We start from the raw sequence: 26,396 nt of genomic DNA on the forward strand, positions 1-26,396 counted from the left end.
CTCAGAGCTCTTAAGTTGTGGCAAATCCATTTCTTCCTTTTCGTTCTCCAAGCTCTAGAGTGTTAGCTGTTTCCTCAAGTTACAAATCTCTCCCTTTGTGCTCTTTCAGCCCTCCAACATTATGTCATCAGTTTCCTGTAATTAAATTCCCCTGTGGTTCTGCTTTCTTGACTAGACCATGATGGACAGAGCACTACCATTATTTGTTATAGCAGTGCGGCCACATAGTTGGCATACTTTCAGAACCACTGCCTAATCTGTGGAAATGACCAAACTTAAATTAGTGTTGGACTTGGTGATATAAGAAAAATAAAGGACAAAAGGCCTTCCAATAATCACTGACATATAAGGAGATAGTCATATACACCCCTACAAAAAATTAAAAACTGAACTTAGCATGGTGGCATGCATCTGTGGTACCAGCTACTTGGATGGCTGAGGCGGGAGGATTGCTTGAGCCCAGGAAGTCAAGCCTGCAGTGAGCCAAAATGGCCCTACTGTACTCCTGGGTGACAGAGAGAGACCCTGTCTCAACAAAAAGAATGGAGAATCTTAAATTTCAGCACTTCGATATGAAACATCCAAGATGATCTCTAACTTTCCTGATAATTAAGTCCAGGGAAGAACTGTTTAATGTAATTGTCAAGTACCAAACCACAATTATCATCCAAAGAACACTGAATTTGTAAATTTCCCCATTAAAGCAACCCAACTATTACATGTTTGTAGAGCCTTTAAAAAATGTCTGATTTCTTCTGAAAGTAACAAAGCCCGATTTCACAGAGTAAAGAGCAATCAGTTCTACCCTAATACCCACACTCCTTTTGTGGAAGATTCTCTGGGCTTAGCAATAGAGGGCTCTCTGTGGCAGGGGACTGGAGGATGTATTCTCCAAGGAGGCATTCTCAAGAACTTCCCCTTGCTTCCGCATAAGAATCTTGACTTACTAGGATCGTGACATGGATGCACCTTTCAGATCTTTCAGGGACTGGAGATGGGGAAGAATGCTGCTTTAGTCTGGAACTTTCACTCAGGGGCTCACATTCTTGTCCTGACTGTGGGCAGTTTTCTTAAAGCTGGGCCCTAAAGTTGTAGAGTGAAAAGATGGAAACAACAGCAGGAGAAACACCAGGGCTATCGGCTACCAAACTACTTACGGCTTTGGTGCAAACAAGCAACCTCATAGTAATGAAATCTAATCACCCTTCTGTGACTGGCATCACATTAGGTACAGGCAGAGATGGGGCATAAAAATGAGGATAACAGGCGGGGCGTGGTGGCTCATGCCTATGGTTCCCTCACTTTGGGAGGCCGAGGTGGGCGGATGGCTTGAGGCCAGCAGTTCCGGACCATCCTGGCCAACATGGAGAAACCCCTTCTCTACTAAAAGTGCAAAAATTAGCCGGGTATGGTGGCGGGCGCCTGTAGTCCCAGCTACTCGGGAGGCTGAGGCACTAGAATCGCTTGAACCCGGGAGGCGGAGGTTGCAGTGAGCGCCGAGATTGCCTCAATAAAAGATACCACAGACCCCGCCCATGGCAGGAGATGGGGGTGAAGGAACAGTAAGACCGGGAGACAGTCAGATACACATCGGATCAGTGGTATCCTCACAGTAACAGAAACGGTCACCCCCAATGTCAGCCACAGTCTCTTTGATCCACAATCACTTTCACATTCAGCTACCCACAATCACGGGACGTGATTTAAAATACAGAAGCTCCCTGCACTGACAAAATCCGCCGCTCCTTTCGTCGGCAAGCATAAAGGTGTGCAGCAACAGTCACACACGAACCACCACACCCAAGCATTCAACCAGTCAGCCCCGCGCGCAGCCTGGCCGCTTTCACCAACACAGCAGCTCAAGGTCACTGGAGAGCCTACGACCACACACATCCCTCTCTGGTACCAGCCCCCGTGGCGCAGGCGCGCAGTGGAGGGGGCCGCGGGGTTCTCTGGGAGATGTAGTTCAACGATGACGGCCGTGGCGCAAAGCGTTCTGGGGCTCGTGGTTCGCGGGGTCCATGGGGAACGCGATGTCGCTGGTTCAGATCTCGCAGAGCTCAGCGTCCTGCATGCCTCAGTCCTCGCCTCGCTCCTCCTCGCGGAGGATTCTGGGTGACGTCGCGGGTCTCGGTCGCGGGGCCCGTTTGCAGAGCCCGCGGCGCCGGGAGGTGAGTGGGGCCGGGCCCCGGGCGGGAGCGGGAGGTCAAGGGCGGGCTCCGGGTGGACCGGCCGCGCCAGGGATGGGAACCCGGCAGGAGTCGCTGGGGAGTCCGTGTGTGTTTCACTGTGTTACCAACTATGTGACAGGCTGCGGGTGTGACAGAATGTGATCTTGTGTCACTGTGTGTGTGTGTGCGCGTGCGCCCGCTTGTGTGTGACTGTAACCATCTGTGTCTGGGGGTGAAACTGTGAATATGTGTGTTTGTGTGTGACTGTCTCTGCAGGTGTAGCTGTGTATGTGTTTATGAGAGACTGGGGTGTGACATTGTGTGTTTGTGTAAATGCATGTGTGTGGTTATGTGACCACCTGTTTCTGCGGATACAACTGCGTTTGAATGTGTGTGACAGCAAATGTGATTGTGCGACTATGACCATCTGTCTCTGCAGGTATAGTTTTGTATCGGTAATTGTGACAAGATGTGTGACTTCTGTGGTATGCTACTTTGTGTGTGATTGTGTGTGATTGTTTATCTCTGTTGGTGTAGTTGTATGTTACCATCTATCTTTGTGCTTATGTGGCTGTGTATTGTGTGAGATTATGGGTGTGTTTGTGTGACTCTGTATATATTTGTGATTGGGTGAGAATTTGTGTGTATATATGAGATTGTGGGATTGATGTATGAAGCACAGAAATATTAAAATTATCCAAGTTCACACAGTTAACAAGTGACAGCACCAGAACTCAAACCCAAGCAGTTTAGCTCTAGAGGTCTTGCTTTTTTTTTTTTTTTTTTTTCTCTTGAGATGGAGTCTCACTCTATTGCCCAGGCTGGCGTGCAGTGATGCGATCTCGGCTCACTGCAACCTCCGCCTCCCAGGTTCAAGTGATTCTCCTGCCTCAGCCTCCCAAGTAGCTGGGATTACGGGCGTGCACCACCACGCCCGGCTAGTTTTTGTATTTTTAGTAGAGATGAGGTTTCACCATGTTTGGCCAGGCTGGTCTCCAACTCCTGACCTCATGATCCGCCCACCAGAGCCTCCCACAGTGCTGGGATTACAGGAGTGAGCCGCTGCGCCCTGCTGCAGTTTTTATGGACAATTTCAAGCTGCACTACACTAAGGAAATAATTGCTAGGGACTGAGTTGCCTAGTGCAAAGTAGTCCAGAATTAGGGGGTGAAATTAGGGGGTGATGTATACTGAATTCTAGGTCAACCACAGTTGTCCCTTTCTTTTCTTTTTTCTTTTTTTTCTTTTTTTTTGAGACAGAGTCTTGCTCTGTCCTGTAGGCTAGAGTGCAGTGGTGTAATCTCGGCTCACAGCACCCTCTACCTCCTGGGTTCAATCAAGCCTCCCACCTCAGCCTCCCAAGTAGCTGGGACTACAGACACATGCCACCACGCCCAACTAATTCTTGTACTTTTTGAGGAGATGGGGTTTTGCCATGTTGCCCAGGCTGGTCTTGAATTCCTAGGCTCAAGTGATTTGCCCACCTTGACCTCCCAAAGTGCTGGGATTACTGGTGTGAGCCACCGTGCCCAGCCTGTCTCTATTTTTACGATGAAGAAATGTTGGCTCTAAGAGGACAAGGAACTTACTTCAGATTGCCCAGTTTGTTGTTGCTTTAGTATTAAAATTTGGCGATGTGTCCCTCAGGCTGCATTTCTGTAGAGAAATAAAGGTAACACCTGCCATCTCTAAAGATGCCTCTCTAAGGAATATATGGCATTGATTACTCGGGTTGTGTTGAATATTTCCCATTCAGACATTGTGGCCTCTCAAAAGAGGACTGGTTTTGAGGTCACATTTCAGTTGGACCCCGGACTTTGAGTTGGTTGTTTAAGCTTCTGGAACCTCCCTTTTACTACCAGTAAAGTGGAGATATTAATACCTATCTTTGTAGTTTTGTGGAGCAGTAGTAGTTCTGAGGATTAAATGAGATAATGACACAATGAGATAACCATGTGTGACAGTCTCTCTATCTTTGTGCTAATACGGCTGTGTGTGTGAGAGAGAGAGATTATGCCACCGATTGTGTAAATGTGTATATGTTTGTGATTGGGTGAGAATTTTATGTGTATGTGAGATCACGGGATTATGTCGGACCTAGTCTGATTGTGAGGCACAGGAAGATTAAAATTACTTGCCCAACACAGCATGAGTTAACATTGTATATTTATATTACATAAGGCACAGTAAAATTTATTTATTCATTTATCTAATATTTTTGAGAGACTACAATGGTCTGGTAGTGTTCTGTCATTAGAATACACCTGTGAACCAAACAAAACCTAGTTCTCTTGGATCTTACAGTCTTGCATGGGAAGAGAAACAATAAAGAAACAAAGCAGTATGTAACATGTCCAGTGGTGATAAATGCTGAGAAAAAAATAATTCAGGGTAAAGAAAAATGGAGTACCTGGAACAGGGGTTCCCTTGAGGTAGAATTTTCAGGGAAGTCCCTCTGATGAAGGGACACCTGAATGCAGATAGGAATAAAGAGGAGTGGCCCATGCTGGTGTCTGGGAGAAGGTTCCAGACGGAAGGAAAAGGCCACAACCCTGAAGAAGGGGTGTACAGTGTTTGAGTAACAGTAGGAAGACATGTGCCTGGAGTGTGGCAAGCAAGGGGCGGAAGGGTAGGAAATTAGGTCAGAGGTGCAGCCAGGGGCCAGATCATGAACCACCTTGTTGGCCGTAGGACAGACTTTGGATTTTGTTGAGTTCAGGCTATGCGTCCTTAATATATAAGTCAAGACTTTGAGAGTTAAGTTCAGCACTGGATTCCACCCCGCCACCCCTGGCCAGATCTTGGAAAAGGTGAGGCTGGCCCATGTAGGGAGAAGAAAGGGGCAGTAGTATTTTTGTGGGTCTTGGACCAAAAACACAGGGCTGGCACATCATCATTTCTTCGTTAACTCTCCCTTCTCAGGACTTTCTTCTTCTTCAGAAGAGAAAACTGAAGAAGGAGGAATGGCTATGGGGCTTTGTAAAGCCATGTCCCAGGTAAGCATGCTCTTTCACTTTGTTTTCAGACATTTGACCTCATTTTTCAGGACTTTGGGACCACAGGGAAAATCACAAATAGCCCAGTGAGCACCCCTTCCACTTCTCTCTCCACCTTTTGTTCATATAATCCTTCTACAAAACATTTAATATCTTTTTTACTCAGTGTTATGCTCAAATGTGTGATGGAGCAGAGCTATCCTCTTTAGATGGATGATGATTTGTTGAGTTGGCGATGAGTGCAAGTGAAATAAGGGATAGAGTTTGATTACTGAGTGATCTATTAAATAGGGAGGTCAAGGATGGCCTCTCTGAGGAAGTGACATTTAGCAAAGCAAAACTTCAGTGAAAGTAGCAAGTAAGTTTTGTGGAGATCTGGGGAAGAGCTTTAAAAGAAGGAGTACAAAGTTATTATGGTGGGAACATGTTTGGTGTATTCCAGGAATAGCAATGAGTCTGTCCTTGGAGGGAAATGAGCACTATGATGTCAGAGGTATAGCTGGGAACCAAATTACGTAGGCCCTTTCAAGTCATGATCTGAACTTTGAATTTGGTTCTAAGTGAAGGAGAGCCATTGGAACGTTTGTGATCTGATTTGATTTATGCCTTAAAGTGAAAACAGATAGCAGGGGAGTACAGGTGGAAGCAGGGAGGCCAGTCAGGAGACTCTTTTAGTAATCCAGACAGGAGGTGATAGCAGCCTGGATCATGATGGTGGCACTGGAGCTAGTGAGATTCTGGGTATAGACTGGAGATAGAAAATGCAATTTGATCAAGGATTCGTTGTGGCATGTGAGAGGAAGAAGTCAGGATGCCTACAGAGATTTTTGGCTAGGCAGCTACATGAATGGGCATCCCATTTACTGAGCTGGAAAGACAATGTGAAGTGGGATGGATATCAATAATTGAGTTCTGGATATATTTAGAGACCTTTTGGATATCCAAATGGAATGCTGATTATACATCTGGAGTTCAGGACTATAGATGTGAATTTGGGAGTCCTTAGTGTATTCTTTCTTTCTTTCTTTCTTTCTTTCTTTCTTTCTTTCTTCCTTTCTTTGTGTCTCTCTCTCTCTCCTTCCTTCCTTCGTTTCTTTCTTTCTTTCTTTCCTTTCTTTCTTTCTTTCCTTCTTTCCTTTCTTTCTTTCTTTCCTTTCTTTCTTTTCTTTTCTTTTTTTTTTTTTTGAGACGGAGTGTTGCTCTGTCGCTCAGGCTGGAGTGCAATGGCGCAGTCTTGGCTCACTGCAGCCTCTGCCTCCTGGGTTCAAGCGATTCTCCTGCCTCAGCCTCCTGGGTAGCTGGGACTACAGGCACACGCCACCACGCCCAGCTAATTTTTGTATTTTTAGTAGAGATGGATTTCACGATGTTGGCCAAGATGGTCTTGATCTCCTGACCTCGTGATCTGCCTGCCTCGGCCTCCCAAAGTGCTGGGATTACAGGGGTGAGCCAGTGTGCCCGGCCGTCCTTAGTGTATTTAAAACATGAGACAGGATGAGATTATCTTGAGGGCAAGGTTGTGGTGAATGTAGACAGGAAAGAGATCGAAGGACTGGCTTTAGGATGTTCAACATTCAGAGCCACACAAGAAGAGGAGGAACCAGCAAAAGAGACTGAGAAGAGCTGATGTAGAAGGAAAACCAGAAGAGTGTGGGTTCTGGAAGCCAAGAGGAGAAAGTGTTTCAAGGATGGGATGATCAACTGAGCTAAGTTCCTCTGAGAGGGACTGAAGAAGACGAAGACTGAGAACTCACCGTTGGATTTGGTAACATGGAAATATTCTTGACAAGAGCTACTTCATGGAATGACTGGGATGAAGACATCATTGTGGTGGGTTTAAGAGAGAATGGAGGCCGGGTGCGGTGGCTTATGGCTGTAATCCCAGTACTTTGGGAGGCCAAGATGGCGGGACCATCGCCTGAGCCCAGGAGTTCAAGACCAGCTATGTATGCAGGGCAACATAGGGAGACTCCATCTCTAAAAAAAATTTTAATACTAAAATCCAAAAACATAGGCATGGCGGCAGATGCCTATAGTCCCAGCTGCTTGGGAGACTGAGGTGGGAGGATCGCTTGAGCCCAGGAGTTTGAGGCAGCAGGGAGCTATGATTCATGTGGTACACATTACAGCCTGTGCAACAGAAACAGAGTGAGACCCTGTCTTAAAAAAAAATAAAAAATAAAAATAAAAAGGCTAGGTGCAGTGGCTCATGCTCATGCCTATTATCCCAGCACTTTGGGAGGCTAAGGCAGGTGGATCACCTGAGGTCAGGAGTTCAAGGCTAGCCTGGCCAACATGGTGAAACCCCATCTCTACTAATAATACAAAAATTAGCCAGGTGTGGTAGCACATGCCTGTAATCCCAGCTACTCAGGAGTCTGAGGCAGGAGAATCGCTTGAACCCAGGAGGTGGAGGTTGCAGTGAGCCAAGATCGCGCCATTGCACTCCAGCCTGGGTGACACGAGTGAAACTCCATCTCCAGAAAAAAAAAAAAAAGGGCAGAAAAAAGAGAATGGAAAACGAGGAAGGTGAGAACAAAGACAGTGAATTTAGACTTACAGTAGTGTAGCCAGCAGGCACCTATGAGTACTCTAAATTGTGATACACTGCAAGTGCAAAGTATATACCAGATTTTGAGGATTCAGTACAAAAAAGAGTGTAAGAAGTCTCATTAATTTTTTATATTGATTACATGTTGAAATGATAACATTTTAGATATGTTGGGTTAAATAAAAATGATATTTTTTCTATTTATCTATGTATTTATTTGCAAGAGGGAAGATATTGCATCAGTTTTTTTGCTGATTGGAATGATCCAGTAAAGTGAGAATAGTTGGTAGTAAAAGGGAGAGAGGCGAAAATGTCTTCGTGTGGGCAAGTGGAGGGACTGGTCTTTGAAGCCCAGAGTTTTATTCATAGTCACAGAGGGCAGACAGAATATACAGGTATGAGTACAGATACAGAAGGGTAAGTACATATGGTGGCTGGAGGATGAGGAAGTTAAAAGTGAGATCGGGATGAGTTGATGGTGGTTTGAGAGAGAGTTATGAAATAGTTATCAGGAGAGGAGGAGAGTGAATTTATTAGGGAAGCATAGTAGAGTGGTTTTGCAGTGCTTTTGAGGACATTCTGGCCATATGCAAGAAGTACTTTGTGTCAACATGTTTTATCAATCAGGGTTCTAGCAAGGCAATCAAAAGGCGACTATTTAAAAGATATTATCAGGACGTACAGAAACTATAAAGGATCATGCTGTACTCTGGGGCTCATAACAGCATAGCTGTCTTACTAACCCTAGATCTTTGAATCCAGAGACAGAGAGCTGGGTGGAGGGGCCCCTGACAGGTGCTCTGAACTTTGATTGAAAGACAGACACCACCCAGGGTGGGACTCCCACCCAGGGAGGGAGCCAGGGGAATAAGTATTCTGCCTTACTTACCTTCCTTTCATCTCTTGCTTGTGGCTGAACCCAACAGAATATGGGATGGGACAAGGGAGTTTATTGATACAGTCAGCCTCCTAGGACTCAGAAAAGAGTAGAGGAGCACATGGAAGTTATACAACACTATGGAGTTGTGTAAATTTTTCCCTAGACACATTCAGCCGTAGCCATAATTCCACTATGTAGAATAACCATATTTGATATTTCTTTTCTTTTTTTTTTTTTTTTGAGACGGAGTCTTGCTCTGTCACCCAGGCTGGAAGTACAGTGGCACAATCTTGGCTCACTGCAGCCTCCTCCCGAGTTCAAGCAATTCTCCTGCCTCAGCCTCCCGAGTAGTTGGGACTACAGGCACATACCACCATGTCCAGCTAATTTTTGTATTTTTAGTAGAGACGGAGTGTCACCATTTTGGCCAGACTGGTCTCGAACTCCTGACTTCAGGTGATCTGCATGCCTTGGCCTCCCAAAGTGCTGGGATTACAGGCGTGAACCACTGCGCCTGGCCTGATATTTCATTATTTTTGATTAAAAAAAGAACATACTGTACATACTGGAACCCTATCATTTTTAAGCACTGAATACTCTTTCTTCATATGGACATTTTATAGGAAACATCACCATTTATTCCCTGAGTAGCAAATATTTACTGAGAGTTTACAATGTGATCAGTTTTGTAATAGATACTGGATATACATCAGCTTATAAAACAAATCTCTCTCCCTTCACTCAGCCTACAGTTCAGTGCTATAGCCTAAACTCTATTTTTGAACATGTAAGCTTTTTCCAGATTTTTTGCATAACCTTCCAATGAAAATTCTATCTAAGTTGCTTCACATATACCTCATTATTTCTTCAGGATATGTTCCTGGACGTTTCTCCTTACATATAAAGTCTAACTTTCAGTCCATACCCTTTTGTTAAAGCCCAATTCAAGGCCTTTCTCCTATTCTGCCCCACCTGATGTCTCAATTTGGGGAATATAAAGGAATCCCCCATATAAGATTTTCTTTATACTTAGTATATGTAACATACAACTTAGTCTTTGCTGTTTCTTGTTATAAGCTAATTTTGTGTATATATGTCTTTTTTACAAAAATGTAAAATTTTCAAATGGTGAGTCTGTTTCTAATATTTCTCTTCTCTTAAAGTATTTGACAAACCTCAGCATGTAATTGTTCTCCAATAATTATTTTCCTCGCATCACTTAGAGCTTTGAACTCTGGCCAAATTCATCTTTTTTGCTAGGACCATGTAGGTGTCTGGGCACCTGGTGAACAAGAATTTTTTTATTTCAGGGGTTGGTGACCTTCAGAGATGTGGCGCTAGACTTTTCCCAAGAAGAGTGGGAATGGCTGAAGCCATCTCAGAAGGATTTATACAGAGATGTCATGTTGGAGAACTACAGGAACTTGGTATGGCTTGGTAAGGATGTTTCTCCCCCATAATTTAAAAATCTTCCTTTGGGGTGTTTTTGCTTCCTCTGTTGAGAATATCTAGGACATCTTAAGACATCTTAAAAGCACTTACTTGCCTTTCTACTTCCTGTTCCCAGGAAATGATTTGAAATATATATTTTCTTAAATTTTAATTAATTAATTTACTTTTGGCAGACATTCTGAACACATGAAGTGATTTCTTTTTTTTTTTTTTTTTTTTTTTTTTTTGAGACAGAGTCTTGCTCTTGTCGCCCAGGCTGGAGTGCAGTGGTGCGATCTCGGCTCACTGCAACCTCTGCCTCCTGGATTCAAGCGATTCTGCTGCCTCAGCCTCCTGAGTAGCAGGGATTACAGGCGCCCGCCACCATACCCAGCTAATTTTTGTACTTTTAGTAGAGATGGGGTTTCTCCATGTTGGCCAAGCTGGTCTCGAACTCCTGACCTCAGATGATCCACCCACCTTGACCTCCCAAAGTGTTGGGATTACAGGCGTGAGCCACCGCGCCCAGCATATGAAGTAATTTCATAGAGTTGGAAATGAGTAGTTCCCTTTGCCGTAGAATGGTGGTTTGGAACAGCAACATCAGCATGTCCTGGGAATTTGTTAAAATGCAAATTATGAGGCCCCATTCTAGACCTACAAAATCAGAAACTGTGGGAGTAGGCTCAGTAGTCTGGGTTTTAATAAACTCTCCAAATGACCCTGGTGTCTGTTAAAGTTTGAGAGCCACTGTAGTTTCTGATGCAGTAGTTCTGGGTTGTGGCCTGAGAATGTGCATTTCTAATTAGTTCCTAGGTGATGGCTGCAGCTGCCGTAGCACTTTGAGAACCACTGTCACGGCAGAAGCTTCATCCTCCTCCTCATCCATACAAGCGTCATTCCATTCCCTAGCTCTTCCTCTAATGTCCATTCTTGCCTGATGATCAAGATATTGGGTCTGCGTCCTAGAACAGCTGTGGCATGTTGATTTGTTTGTCTGTATGTCTTTCTGTCTCTTGCTCTCATTTTTCTTCCCCTGTGAACAGGACTCTCCATTTCTAAGCCCAACATGATCTCCTTACTGGAGCAAGGGAAGGAACCGTGGATGGTGGAGAGAAAGATGTCACAGGGTCACTGTGCAGGTGAGTGACAGATCACCAGGCAGGGAGGACTATTGTAAGGTACTCAACCAAGTAGTAAGTAGGAAACTGTTTTGAGCTTCAGGTGGGATGAGAACTGAAATCTCCATAGTATGTGCTTCCCTAGAAACCTCACCACACCCTGGGGTTTTTTCTTTTTCTTTCCATCAAATTATACTCTCTGGTCTTCCACCTATACCTTGAATCTCAATCCTTCTCAGCTCTTCTTTTCCTTTTATGGTTAGAATTGTATTACATTTCTAGATTTCTTTTTCAGAGTTTTTATTTTTATCAGAATTATCAAAGATATGTACACACAGTGTTTAAAGAATCAAGTAGTAGTATTAGGTTGGTGCAAAAATAATTGCAGTTTTGCCAAAAAACGCAATTACCTTTGCACCAAAAAGCCTATACAAGGCTTTTTCCCTTAAAGAAGGAATTCTTATTCCTGGCTCCCCAGTTTCCCTCTTCCTAGAGCGATCCACTTTCTTTTCTTTTGTAGTTTATTTTGGTGTTCCCTTCATGTCTCCAAAAATATGTTAATGTTGCTACTCTTGATTTTTTTTCAGGGTGAGCCCTTATTCGGTATCTTCTTATAAGAAAATAAGGAGTTAGCACTTTCTTCTCCTGAATCCAACACATAAGGCACACACACAAATACACACATTTCCCATCCCCTATCTTATCAATGTCATCATTTTGATTAAGTCACTATTCAGCATTTATTTTATTATGGCCATTTAGTGCTAGTCATAGCTGTGCTGTGCATATGCCAAGTTACTTTTTCTCTACTCCTTTTTATTTTTCCTGGAGTTAATAATGACTTGGGAATTTTGTTTGTTTGTTTGTTTGTTTTGCTCAGTTTATATATACATATCCCTAATCCAGTTCCCGACTTACCATCAATTGTCTGAGTCTTTCAAAATACTTGGACATATTAGGTGATCTATTGACTTCATCTTCTTGGAGAAATCTCTCCTGGAATCCTCAGATACGCTTCACTCTACACAAATGGCTCATTATATTTGCATGCACTCAATTTGGATCTATCTGATTTATCTGATATTTTCTCATAATTAGATTGAGGTAGTGGATTTTTGCAAAGAATGTCACAGAAATAATGTTGTATCTCTCTCAGTGCATCATTCCAAAGGATGTATAATGTCGATATGTCTTATTACCGGTGATGTTAACTTTGCACACTTAGTGAACGTAGTGTCTGCTTGGTTTCTCCATTATAAAGTTCTTATTTTTCTATTTGTAGTTAATAAATATCTTGGGGGAGATACTTTGAGAGTATTCAGTTTCTTCTGTAATTTTTGCCCATTTATTTTAGCATTTATTGCTGGATCTCTTCAACTATTATTACTGTGGTATTAACCTAATGTTGATTTTTTCCATTTCCCTCTTCCTTGTGTATATTAATTGGGATTGTTCTGTAGGAAGAGCTGCTCCTTCTCCTCCATTTACTTATATATTCAATTATATTTATGGATTTTTTTCCTATGAGGAAAATCTAATTTACCTCATAAAATGTAATGACTTCATAAAATTTAAATGGATTTATTTTTGGATTTATGGATTTTTATTTCTATGAAGTAAATGCAATGAATCATTATGTTTCTCAAATCGTTCCAGCTTTGAATGTTGGAATCTCCTTCACATTGGTTCCTTTGACCTTCTGACATTCCCCCATGCATTTTTTGGGCACGTCCTTCCTTCTGGCACAAGGTATTCCAGGTTCTCTTATTTTCCTTGCCCCAGCCTTGAATCAACCACTTCTCCAAGGAGCCCTCATTGCTTTATTGGGAAATGGTGTTTAGAAACCAAGCTAGGTATGCTCTAGGCTACTGGGATATCACTGCTTCTGGCCCTGACAGCAGCTAAAGCTAGGAAACAGATAGATAGATAGATAGATAGATAGATAGATAGATAGATAGATAGATAGATATTTACACACACATCCCTATATTTATTTCTGCCTCTTTTTTCCCATTTTTTATTACCTCTATCTTTTTCTATACTAAAACTATCAGTTTATATTAATAACTTGATTTCTAGTCCTGCTTTACAGGGTTTATTGTAGCCTTCCTCCTTTACTTATTTGTAATTTCTTTTTCTGATAATGAGAAAAAATATATTTACCTATTTGTTCAATGTTAGTATACACATAAAGTAGTTTCAGAATTTCTAACTTATTTCTCTGTGAGAAACAAATTTACCAACTAGATTTAGGTATTTGTATATAGTACTTTTTGTTTTAGTCTTATAGTGTCCAGTCAAAATACTATTTCCAAAATTACTTAGGTTGGTTATTTCAGGTCCATTTGTTACTGTTTTTGTTTGAGATGGAGTCTCGCTGTGTCACCAGGCTGGAGTGCAGTGGGCAATCTCGGCTCACTGCAAGCTCCACCTCCCAGGTTCAAGCGATTCTCCTGCCTCAGCCTCCCGGGTAGCTGCGACTACAGGCGCATGCCACCACGCCTGGCTAATTTTTGTATTTTTAGTAGAGACAGGGTTTCACCATGTTGGCCAGGATGGTCTCAATCTCTTGACCTCGTGATCCGCGCCAGCCTTGGCCTCCCAAAGTGCTGGGATTACAGTTATGAGCCACGGTGCCCGGCCGTATATACGTAGTTTTATAAGGAATTGCTACATTCCCCTCCAGAAAAGTTGTCTGCTTAGTTTTTTTCCTGCTGTAACAAATTAGCACACATTTAGTGGCTTAATACAACACAAATTTATTGTAGCTCTGGAGGTCAGAAGTAAAAAGTAGGCCTTACAGAGCTAAAATCAAGATGTCAGCAGCCTACATTCCTTCCTAAGACTGTATGGGAGAATGCGTTTCCTTGATTTTTTATGCTTTTTTTTTGAGACGGAGCCTTGCTCTGTCACTCAGGCTGGAGTGCAATGGCACGATCTTGGCTCACTGCAACCTCTGCCTTCCAGGTACAAGTGATTTTCCTGCCTCAGCCTCCCGAGTAGCTGGGATTACAGGTGCTCGCCACCATGCCCGGATAATTTTTGTATTTTTAGTAGAGACAGGGTTTCGCCATGTTGGCCAGGTTGATCTCAAACTCCTGACCTCAGGTGATCCACCCTTCTTGGCCTCCCAGTGTGCTGGGATTATACAGGCATGAGCTACCACACCCAGCTGATTTTTTTGTTTGTTTGTTTGTTTGTTTTTTTGAGACAGAGTTTTGCTCTTGTCGTCCAGGCTGGAGTGCAGTGGCGCAATCTTGGCTCACTGCAATCTCCGCCTCCTGGGTTCAAGCGATTCTCCTGCATCAGCCTCCCAAGTAGCTGGGACTACAGGTGCGTACCACCACACCCAGTTAATTGTTGTATTTTTAGTAGAGACCGGGTTTCACCATATTGGCCAGGCTGGTCTCGAACTCCTGACCTTGTGATCCACCTGCCTCGGCCTCCCAAAGTGCTGGGAGTACAGGCATGAGCCACCGGGCCCAGCCTATTTTCCACTTTTTAAAATAACTTTAAGTGTAGGGCATATATACAATACAGATTTGAGTTTTACTTTATAAACCAATCTAATTTTCTTTTCATTTTAATAAGTGAAAGTCTAATTACATTTTTGATAAATTTGGGCTTAATCCTATATATTGTCTTATGTTATATTTTCTGGGTTTTATAGTTTTTAAAAAGCACTTTCAGGCTGGGTGTGGTGGCTCATGCCTGTAATCCCAGCAGTCTGGGAGGCTGAGGTGGGTGGATCACGAGGTCAAGAATTCAAGACCAGCCTGGCCAACATGGTGCAACCCCGTCTCTACTAAAAATACAAAAATTAGCCAGGCGTGGTGGTGTGTTCCTGTAATCCCAGCTACTCGGAAGGCTGAGGTAGGAAAATTGCTTGAACCTGGGAGGTGGAGCTCGCAGTGAGCTGGGATCGCGCCACGGCACTTCAGCCTGGGCGACAGAGCAAGACTCCATCTCGGAAAAAAATTTAAAAATAAAAATAAATAAATTAGCCTGACATGTTGCTGTGCACTTATTATTCCAGCTACTTAGGAGACTGAGGTAGGAGGGTCACTTAAGCCTCGGAGGTCAAGGCTGCAATGAGCTGTGATAGTGCCACTGGACTCCAGCCTAGGCTAGGTGACAGAGCAAGACCCTGTCTCAAAAAAAAAAAACAAAATATGTACCTTGAAGTAAAATTGCTGGAACATGGAAGTGCATGTTTTAATTTACAAGATACTCAACTTGTTCTGGGAAGTGATTGTATCAGTTTATGCTCGTACTAACAATGACAGTGTCTGAGAATGGCATTTCCTTCCTCTCTTGATATTCTTCAACTTAAGCTTTTGATATTGTCCTTAATATTGTCTAAGTGAAATTTCTGCTGATACGAGGAAGGGAAATGCTCTTATGGTTTTAATTTACTAGTGATATTATTGAGCATCTTTCCAGGAATGCATTGTCTATAAAGTTTTTCTCTTCTGTGAATTACCTGCTCATACATTTTTTTGTTTTGTTTTTTGAGACAGGTTCTCACTCTGTTGCCCAGGCTGGAGTGCAGTGGCATGATCTTGGCTCACTGCAACCTCTACCCACTGAACTCAAGCAATCTTCTCACCTCAGCATGCGCACCACTGCACCTGGTTAATTTTTTTGTTTATTTTTCTTGTAGAGACGAGGTCCCACTGTGTTGCCCAGGCTGGTCTAGCACTCCTGGGCTCAAGCGATCCTCCCATCTTGGCATCCCAAACTGTTGGGATTACTGGCATACTTCCACTTTTGGAGAATTAGATTATTTTTCTTTTTCTTACTGATTTGTAGTAGAACTAAATTCTGGGCATTATTCATTTTTCTTTGATACATGTTTTAGCTGTTTTTTCTCAGATTGTCCCTTGCCTTTTGACTTTGTGTTTTCTCCCACACACAAGTTTTCAAGGTTAATGTCAAATTCATTCCCTTCAACCAGATGTGGTCAGGATGGTAGTGAGGAGGTCATGCTCCCCTTCACTGTGTGCTCTGTGTCTTGCAGGTTTTTAATGCTGTAAGTATGTTTCTCTTGATATTTTTTTCTTGACCTTTTCCACAATGATAGGGAATTTTACAAGTCAACCCTGGTTGAGTTCTTTCACAGAGATTTTGATGGAAGAAAGGTATAAAATGCAAGGGCTTGGGTCCTATTATTGGTTTTGGAATGTTCTTTTTTTGTTCATAATTTTCTTTTATATTATTGATTACTTTTGTCCAAGTTTATTTAAAATAATTTTCTTAAGTTCTGAAATAAAATCCTTATGGAATTCTGGTTGAAACTGACCTGATATAAATTAACCTGTGGTAAAAACATATGCATATATTATTTTTTTGCTTTGTTGCAATTATATATTACGTGGGTTCATTTAAATCTTCCTTAGAAGAATTTCGTAACATTTTGTAGGACTTTTTTTGTGTTCTTGCCAACCTTACTCCCTTCTCTCTTCCGATTACTTACATAGCAGTTGTAATCTCAACTCACTGCCTTCACCTCAGGTTCTCTTCCACTGTCTTATCACTTGTAATCTGGCTTCTGCCCTTCTAGTTTAGCTACATCCAGGTACCCTTCTTCATTTTCATATCCTTCAGCTTATTGAGATGTATAAGATAGTTCTTACCACTATCCATTTTCTCTTTTCAGAGCTCTGTTCTCCCTTTAACGGACTCTTTCCCCTGTTTTTCTGTTGTTTCCTCATTTACCATAAGATCTTTGTCGTATTAATGTGGATCTCTGTCCAGTTCTGTCTAGTAGAACTTTCTTTTCTTTTCTTTTCTTTTCTTTTCTTTTTTTTTTTTTTTTTTTTGAGACAGTCTAGCTTTGTCGCCCAGGCTGGAATGCTGTGGCGTGATCTTGGCTCACTGCAACCTCCACCTGCCAGTTCAAGCAATTCTCGTGCCTCAGCCACCTGGGTAGCTGGGATTATAGATGTGAGCCACTGCGCCCAGCTAATTTTTGTATTTTCAGTAGAGACGAGGTTTCACTGTGTTGGCCAGGCTGGCCTTGAACTCCTGGCCTCAAGTGATCCCCCAACCTCGGCCTCCCAAAGTGTTGGGATTATAGGCAGGAACCCCCATGCTTGGCCTCTAGTAGAAATTTCTCTGATGATGGAAATAATCTATATGTGTGCTTTCTAATACAGTAGCCACTAGCCACATTTGGCTTTGAGTGCATAAAATGTGGCTAGTGTGACTAAGGAACTGACTTTTTAAAATGTTATTTAAATTTAAATTGCTGCTTATACTTAGTGGCTACCGTATTGGATAGCATAGCTCTATACAGTCTTTTAATCAAGGGGATCCAATCTGTAAGTCTATATGTAAAGATAGTGGTTGGAGCTCCAGGCACCTCAGAGTCTCCCATGTTGGAAAATAACTGTAGTCTTCTCCCATCAGGCTTCTTTTATTCAGCATTAAGTTAGTTATTGTATAAATCTGCTATTTGCCTGGAGTAAAGACTTATTTTTGGTAAGATGGAGTATAGTGGCTTCAGGTGATGCCTACAAGAGATGAGATCCAGGCACCTGAGTGAGGTAACAGAAGTAGTTGTATTTCTAGGGAAAGAATGAATGGTATGGACCTGACAAAGGACAGGCGAACAAGGCCTCTCAGGCCTGGGTGTAGACAAGTAAGAAAATCCAAGGCGGTGTATAGGACGGACTGGTAGGGATGAGGCTTTCCTTGGGTGAAGGGTGTATTGGAAAGAAGAAAGATACAGATGAATAATATTTCCTTTTCAATTTTGTTCTGACCTATACTGGAGACAGCTTTACTTTTCAACAGATGAGAAACTGTTATGGCAAAGACTGTATCTATTTAACCCCCAAATGCCAAAATACGTAGTTCTAAAATAATCCCTAACCACATCTAAACATGAAAATGTCTCTGTCACTGAAATAGTCACTATATTTTGGAATCCTGATTATAGCCTTGAACACCAAGCTCATATTCTCTGAGAATTATTCCTTAACTAAGCTAGTGAGTTTTGATCTCTTTTTTCCTGACATTTATACCTGTAATAATCTATATCATATTAGCTTGTCCTTCATTATGTGCCATATGGAATTATCACCTGCACAGGCTTGAGCTCTCAGAATTTACAAAAGGTAGAAAGACCTTGTGTCAGGCTTTCCCCCCTCTACTAGGTACTTCAGACCTACTAATAGGTTCTATGTATTTGAATATATTGGCTGATTATTGTGGTGTGAAAGGACTTTCTCATTTTTTGAGATCATCTTCTAAAAAACAGTTTTATTTCTACCTTACCCAACCAATATCCTCTCCTGAAAGTATCACGTATCTTCTCAATAGGCATCATTTTCCCTTAATGGTGAGAAAAGCTGACCACTAGGTTTCTTTTAGTCACTGAGAAAAATATATAAATTTTCCCTGGACCCTGATAAAAATCTTAGAAGTTGTTGAACAGCATTAGTGGAAAAAGTTGCTATGAGATTAATCTGGCATCAGTCATCCATTTAACAACATGCTGACATTGTCTGAGGCATTGGATGCAATAGTAGAAGAAAAAGGGGTGAACTTCCATCCCTGCCCTCATGGAGCTTTCAGTCTTATGAATACCAGCGCAGAATGGACAGGAGGGCTTAAAGACTAGAGGCAGGGAAACTGGCTGTGATCTAATCAGACATCCTCAACTCCTTATCTTGTTAGCATTTAGCTTTGCCTGCCTTTTGATGACCTGCATTTTACCTGTGTCCCCAACTACCACCTCCCCATCGTCAACACATACACCTTCCCTTCTCAGCTCTCTTTATTCTTTGTGCTTCCATTGTCTTTTGTTCATATTGCATGGCCATATTTGGGAGCTATTAGAACCACAGACTTTCTACGCTCCTTCCCCCCAGTTAAATTCTTCCATTTCTTCTCTAACAATTTTCTTCCTCATAGCAAAAGAACAAAGGAGACATTTGCTTTCTTGATATTTTTCAGACTGGCAGTCTTGGTGTGAAATTGAGGAATTATCTCCAAAATGGTTCATTGATGAAGATGAAATATCCCAGGAGATGGTAATGGAAAGGCTAGCAAGTCATGGCCTTGAATGCACCAGTTTCAGAGAAGCCTGGAAATATAAGGGTGAATTTGAGCTACATCAGGGAAATGCGGAGAGGCATTTCATGCAAGTGACAGCTGTTAAGGAAATCTCTACTGGGAAAAGAGACAATGAATTTAGTAATTCTGGGAGAAGCATACCCCTGAAATCAGTATTTTTAACACAACAGAAAGTTCCTACCATACAGCAAGTACATAAATTTGATATTTATGATAAACTCTTCCCCCAAAATTCAGTCATAATTGAATACAAAAGACTCCATGCTGAGAAGGAATCTTTGATAGGTAATGAATGTGAAGAATTCAACCAGAGTACGTACTTTAGTAAAGATATAGGAATTCCTCCTGGGGAGAAACCTTATGAAAGTCATGATTTTTCAAAGCTCTTAAGTTTCCACTCATTATTTACTCAACATCAGACCACTCATTTTGGAAAATTACCCCATGCATACGATGAATGTGGTGATGCCTTTAGCTGTTACTCATGCTTTACTCAACCTCAGAGAATTCACAGTGGAGAGAAACCATATGCATGCAATGACTGTGGAAAAGCCTTTAGCCACGACTTCTTTCTCAGTGAACATCAAAGAACTCATATTGGGGAGAAACCTTATGAATGTAAGGAATGTAACAAAGCCTTCAGACAGAGTGCTCACCTTGCTCAACATCAGAGGATCCACACTGGAGAGAAACCGTTTGCGTGCAATGAATGTGGGAAGGCCTTTAGCCGTTATGCCTTCCTTGTTGAACATCAGAGAATTCACACAGGTGAGAAACCATATGAATGTAAAGAATGTAATAAAGCCTTCAGACAGAGTGCTCACCTTAATCAACATCAGAGGATTCACACTGGAGAGAAACCCTATGAATGTAATCAGTGTGGAAAAGCCTTCAGCAGACGCATAGCCCTTACTCTACATCAAAGAATTCACACAGGAGAGAAACCCTTCAAATGTAGTGAATGTGGGAAGACCTTTGGCTATCGCTCACACCTGAATCAACATCAGAGAATTCATACCGGAGAAAAGCCCTATGAATGCATCAAATGTGGGAAGTTTTTTAGGACTGACTCACAACTTAATCGACATCATAGAATTCACACTGGAGAGAGACCATTTGAATGCAGTAAATGTGGGAAAGCCTTCAGTGATGCTTTAGTTCTAATTCACCATAAGAGAAGTCATGCAGGAGAGAAACCCTATGAATGTAACAAATGTGGAAAGGCCTTCAGTTGTGGCTCATATCTTAATCAACATCAAAGAATTCATACTGGAGAGAAACCCTATGAATGTAGTGAATGTGGGAAGGCTTTTCATCAGATCTTGTCCCTAAGACTACACCAGAGAATTCACGCTGGAGAAAAACCTTATAAATGTAACGAATGTGGGAATAATTTTAGCTGTGTCTCAGCCCTTAGACGACATCAGAGAATTCATAATAGAGAAATGCTCTGATTATAACAAGTATAGGAAAGAAAATGTGGTTACCACTCAGTCCTTATTAAATATTAATGAGTTCTTTTTTGTTAGTAATTCTTTGAATGTAGTTCATATTTCAGTTCATGAATATCCATTATTTGAAGTAGCTCAGTAGTAGACATCTGTTACTTTTTTTTTTCAGACAGAGTCTCGCTCTGTTGCCCAGGCTGGAGTGCAGTGGTGTAATCTTGGCTCACTGCAGCCTCTGCCTCCTGGGTTCAAGCAATCCTCCTGCCTCAGCCTCCTGAGTAGCTGGGATTACAGGTGCCTGCCACCATACCTGGCTAATTTTTGTATTTTTAGTAGAGACGGGGTTTCACCACATTGGTCAGGCTGATCTCGAACTCCTGACTTTAGGTGATCCACACGCCTCAGACTCCCAAAGTGCTGGGATTATGGGCGTGAGCCACCGTGCCTGGCCACATCTGTTACTTTTTGATCTGTTCTATACCTGGCTTACCCCACCCTCAATGCATATGATTCAGATGAAACTGTTAATCAGGGACAGCAGTGGACTGGTCACAGGCTGGCCAATTATTTCCCCCAACCTAGTGATAAGGGATTGGCAAATGGCCCTGTCTGGATCAATGAAGTCCTTTGCGGGTATTCCTATGGGCAGTAAGAGAGGTTTTATTCTGGAACTGCAAGTTTCAAGGATTTAATAAGATTAAAAACTCACCAGTAGCCTTTTTGCCACTCATGAGGAAAGCTTTCCCAAAGAGAAATCTAACAGAGGAAAATGGAGATAAGAGACAGAAATATGATGATACAGTTTGATCTCCTGGATCCAGTCATTCCTGACAGCTACACCATCACCATCCTTTTTCATTTTTTGTGATCCAATAAATTTCCTTTTTTTGCTTAATTTGGATTATATTTTTGCCTCATGGAATTAGAGTGCTGATTCACACATTCTATGTTTGCTATACATAAAAGAAAGCCTTAATTTTTTACATGGCATAATTATTTATCCTGAGGAGCAACCTTCTGATATAACAAGTTTATGAAAGTTGAATACACAGCCTTCATAAAACTGAGATAATTGTTACATTTTATTTGTCGATAAAACTATTTTAGTGTTTCTTAGTTTTTTTCACATTATGGCTGAATATTTTAAAATTCACCAAGTAAAATTCTTTAACAGGCTTCCCCTTAAGGAGTTAAAATCATTTGTCACAGTGACTAACCATTTGCCTGTAAAGAGAGAATGGAAAGCTAAGAGAATAATAGTTTCATTTGTTTAATGAATGGCTCTTCATCTTCAAGGAATTACTTGATTTTCTTCTTTCAGTATGGGTCTAAACATATTCTGTGGCAGAATATAATAACAATTAAATTGTAAATGAGGTCTTTTGTGGGTGGGCTCTAAATTTGGTTTAAGACCGGGTGCGGTGGCTCACGCCTGTAATCCGAGCACTTTGGGAGGCCGAGGCAGGCAGATCACCTGAGGTCAGGAGTTCGAGACCACCCTGACCAACATGGAGAAACCCCGTCTCTACTAAAAATACAAAATTAGCCGGGTGTGGTGGTGCATGCCTGTAATCCCAGCTACTCGGGAGGGTGAGGCAGGAGAATCGCTTGAACCTGGGAAGTGGAGGTTACAGTGAGCAAAGATCGCGCCATTGTACTCCAGCCTGGGCAACAAGAGCGAAACTCCTTCTCAAAAAATAAATAAGTAAATAAATAAATAAATTTGGTTTAAGAAGTATATGGATAACTTCTTTGCAGCTAGAGATATCAAACAAAGATATTGCTGGCAGAAAGAATGAGTCATTTTTAACAAATGGTAAAAGTAAAGCAGTTAATGCCTAAAATTTTTAGAGACTAAATCATTTCCATTATTGGGAGTAATGAGGAAGATGAAGGTGTAGGGCAATACGTTTCTTTTTTATCTGAATGGATATAGGGAAATAAACTGGTGATATGGCAGCTGGGCCATCTTGAATAATGAGAACCAGTAAGAATATTGGGTATTGCCTGAAGAGCATCTGTAAAAACATATCAGAACAAATTAAAGAGGAAAGAATGAAGGATTTATATGTGTGGATAAAGCGAATATATGTGTGCATAGAGTGAAATATTCAACTTATACTTATTTCTAATAAAATCTGAAAATTATTTTTCATAAATATTCAAATTCCCTTTAAACAGCTTAAAATACAGATTTAGTGACTCAGTACTTCAAACCTTGAATAGAAACAAATATGATTATAAAATATTTCCAAACTTATGTTACATCTAATCTGAAACATATTAATATTATAAGCTTAATTCATGTCATCATTTCTTTATTTTTTATTATATTTCCTGGAGGTATAAGGATATTTATTTTTATAATTTCCAAGCACTGAGTAATAATTTATTTCAGAAAGTTTCAGAAGGTTACAGTAAACTTTACCAAACTTGAAGAAGAAGAATGACTCAGATCAGTAAGAAGAGTCTGAGTTACTCACTAATTGATTTTTATTTTATTTATTTATTTTTTTTGAGACACGGTCTCTGTTATCCAGGCTGGAATGCGGTGACACAATCATGGCTCACTGCAGCCTCAACTTCCCAGGCTCAAGCGACCCTCCCACCTCAGCCTCCTGAGTAGCTGGGACTACAGGTGTGCTCTACCACACCTGGCTAAGTTTCGCGTTTTTTTGTAGAGATGGGGTTTTGCGAGTTGCCCAGGCTGGTCTCCAACTCTTGGCCTGAAGTGATTTGCCCATCTCGGCTTCCCAAAGTGCTGAGATTATAGGGATGAGCCACTGTGCACAGCTACTAATTGATTTTTGATCTATGTATGGCACCTGATTTCATCCTTGAGAGTGACGTAAACCTAAGCTACTGGTTCATTCTCTGTTTATATAGTTAAACTTCACTTGTAATGTTGATAAAATCTTTTGTACCCATGTGTTTAGCTTCAGTGTATTTTACAATCTGATGTTTCTCCTCACAATGAAGTACTAAATTTTGTTTCTTTTCAACTGTATAACCCATTGTCTTGTGATATATTGACCTGATCTCTTAGGATTAGTGAAAATTTATGCTTTACTAATATTTGATTGTTATTAGGACCATCTAGAGATTTCTGTTTATGTGTGTGTATGTGCATCCGAAGATGTGTATTTTATTTAAATTTTTTGTATTAAGTGCCTACTGTGTGCCAGGCTTTGTTCTAATCCAAGCAATGGAGATACAGCAGTGAACCAAACAGACAAAAATTCCTGCCTTCAGAGAGCTAATTTCTAATAAGGAAGACAATGAAAAAGATATGTAAGTAAAATATATAATATGTAAGAAAGTAAATTCCAAGGTGAAAAAGATGAAGAAAGGGATGGGGAGCCAGGGAAGGCTCTTCTGAAGTTAACTTTTGAGTGAAGACCTAAAAGAGAAATATCTATCTGTCTATCTACCTATATCTATCTATCTATCTATCTATCTATCTATCTATCTATCTACTCATCCATCCATCTATCCAAACTACATATATATACCCACCTATAGACACATTTATATGCCTTTATAGCTAATGGGAAGGAAATCTTTAGTGGTATATATACATTTACACTTTATACTTACTAATTTATTCTCATTTTATCATGTCTACATATTTGTGTGTTACATTTTAACACTCTTGACTCAGATGAATTTATGGCCTTTTACAATCTAAACAAATTTCACTTAATTATAGTGTATTTAATGTTGGTGCTTAATTGTCAGAATTTAGCCACTGGGGATTAATTTAAGAAAACTCCTTGCTCCCTCCAGTACATGAATTTTGGACAAAATTGCTGCCATTATGATTGAGCCCGTTTTAGAGATCGCTGGGGAAAAAAATGTTTCCTTTTTGGGGAAAAAAATGTTTCCTTCTGTCTCAATATATTTTGTTATACCCTACTAAGATTTTCAACTTTATTCACAAAACTCGAGACAGGGAGGTAATAGATTGGATGGTGGAGAAAAGTAGATTGCTGGAAGCCATGAGGTGGCGATACTTCACTAACAGAGGAATAAGTCACCTTCCTGGACAGCTTTCTTAGACAGGTATTTACACAGCAATTTCTCACATATTCTTTGAGAAAGAGTAGTGAAAGTATCAGCTCTTTGGATATTGGGACAAGTATGGACTTTGGAGTTAGACCTACATATGGATGTCAACTCTTTGTCAGGAGAGCTTGAATAAGTGATTCAGGCTCAGTTTAGTCATCTGTAACCCTGGAATAATAATTCTAGCCTTTTGATTTTTTGTGAGGATTAATTGAAAGAATGTAATTTGTAAACAGTTAACAATGGGGTTATTATTAATGATAAAATCAATCACAAAGAGTTGGACTGTATCCCTGAAAGCCAGCTACTCATGGGGGACGGAATTGTGAATTCAGCCCACGTCCTTCCTCTACGTACATGGGTTGAGTCCCAAACAGCAGTGGCCCCAGCCCATCTTTCTGATCCTGGAGTGGTAGCTGCAGCTCTAGAGTCTCCCAGAGCTCCCTCTATATATACGTATTTCTTTTCGAGACGGAGTTTTGCTCTTGTTGCCCAGGCCCGAGTGCAATGGCACAATCTCGGCTCACTGCAACCTCCCCCTCCTGGGTTCAAGCGATTCTCCTGCCTCAGCCTCCCGAGTAGCTGGGATTACAGGTGCCTGCTACCACGCAAGGCTAATTTTTTGTCTGTGTGTTTTTAGTAGAGACAAGGTTTCGCCATGTTGGCCAGGCTGGTCTTGAACTCCTGACCTCAGGTGATCCGCCCGCCTCGGCCTCCCAAAGTGCTGGGATTATAGGCGTGAGCCACCACGCCCGGCCTTGATATTTGAGACTGTTAGGACTCTGACTTTGTTCTTTTTTTTTTCAGTCAGAGTCTCGCTCTGTCTCCCAGGCTGGAGTGCAGTGGTGCGATCTTGGCTCACTGCAATCTCCACCTCCTGGGTTCAAGCGATTCTCCTACCTCAGCCTCCCGAGTAGCTGGGATTACAGTCACCTGCCACCATGCCTGGCTAATTTTTATATTTTTAGCAGAGACGGGGTTTCACTATGTTGTCCAGGTTGGTCTCAAACTCCTGACCTCGGGTGATTCAACCGCCTCAGCCTCCCAAAGGACTGGGATTACAGGCACCCAGCCAGGATGCTGACTTTTATTAACAGAGGCCAGGAAAAGAAAAAAATAGGCATAGCTCTTGGTTTTGTTTTTTTTCATTTTGCATTGTTTTTTTTTAGACTTCATAGTACATTATCAAAATAATTTACTGTCACACTAATTTCTTGATTTGTTCCCCCCCCATCATTCCCAGTTCCTATTCTTCATAGGCACACACACAGGTATGTTTGATATACATTCTTAAATGAATGTGCATTCCCATAATACGAATGGTACTATGCTACAAATTCATTTTTTTCTAGTGAGAACTGATTTTTAGATTTTTCATGTTTCTCTGTGCACAGTGCTCTAATGCTGTTCATCCCTTCTAACATTTGTGTAGTAATTCATTGTGTATATTTACTACATTTTACTTATCTATTCCTGTAGTGATGGATGCAACTCCTGGCTACCACAAAGAATATTCTTGCAGACTGGAACTAGGTTAGACTATTTGCCTGGCAATTGCCTAGTGGGATAAAGAGTTTTTCGTACACTCAATGTTACCAGGAACAACTAGATTGCTTTCTAGAATGGCTGCAACTGTTTACATTCTCACCAG

The 26,396-nt window shown here is 41.4% G+C and overlaps 1 protein-coding gene across 3 annotated transcripts; it reads left to right on the top strand.

The window, feature by feature from the left end:
* Nucleotides 1-1,956: 1,956 nt before the first annotated feature.
* On the top strand, nucleotides 1,957-21,575 carry ZNF527 (zinc finger protein 527). Of its 3 annotated transcripts, none has more exons than XM_512625.7 (5): nucleotides 1,957-2,171; nucleotides 5,094-5,167; nucleotides 9,909-10,035; nucleotides 11,076-11,171; nucleotides 19,113-21,575. In XM_512625.7, the coding sequence occupies exons 2-5, from the start codon at nucleotides 5,135-5,137 to the stop codon at nucleotides 20,684-20,686; spliced, it is 1,830 nt and encodes a 609-aa protein (XP_512625.5). In that variant the 5' UTR covers nucleotides 1,957-2,171; nucleotides 5,094-5,134; the 3' UTR covers nucleotides 20,687-21,575. The 3 variants fall into 3 exon arrangements, with proteins under 3 accessions (XP_512625.5, XP_009433747.3, XP_063657674.1); XM_009435472.5 differs by having other exon boundaries at nucleotides 2,015-2,171; nucleotides 9,909-10,025; XM_063801604.1 differs by lacking the exon at nucleotides 11,076-11,171 and having other exon boundaries at nucleotides 2,015-2,171.
* Nucleotides 21,576-26,396: the final 4,821 nt, after the last annotated feature.

The sequence above is a fragment of the Pan troglodytes genome, chromosome 20, assembly GCF_028858775.2.
Source record: "Pan troglodytes isolate AG18354 chromosome 20, NHGRI_mPanTro3-v2.0_pri, whole genome shotgun sequence".
Classification (NCBI taxonomy): domain Eukaryota; kingdom Metazoa; phylum Chordata; class Mammalia; order Primates; family Hominidae; genus Pan; species Pan troglodytes.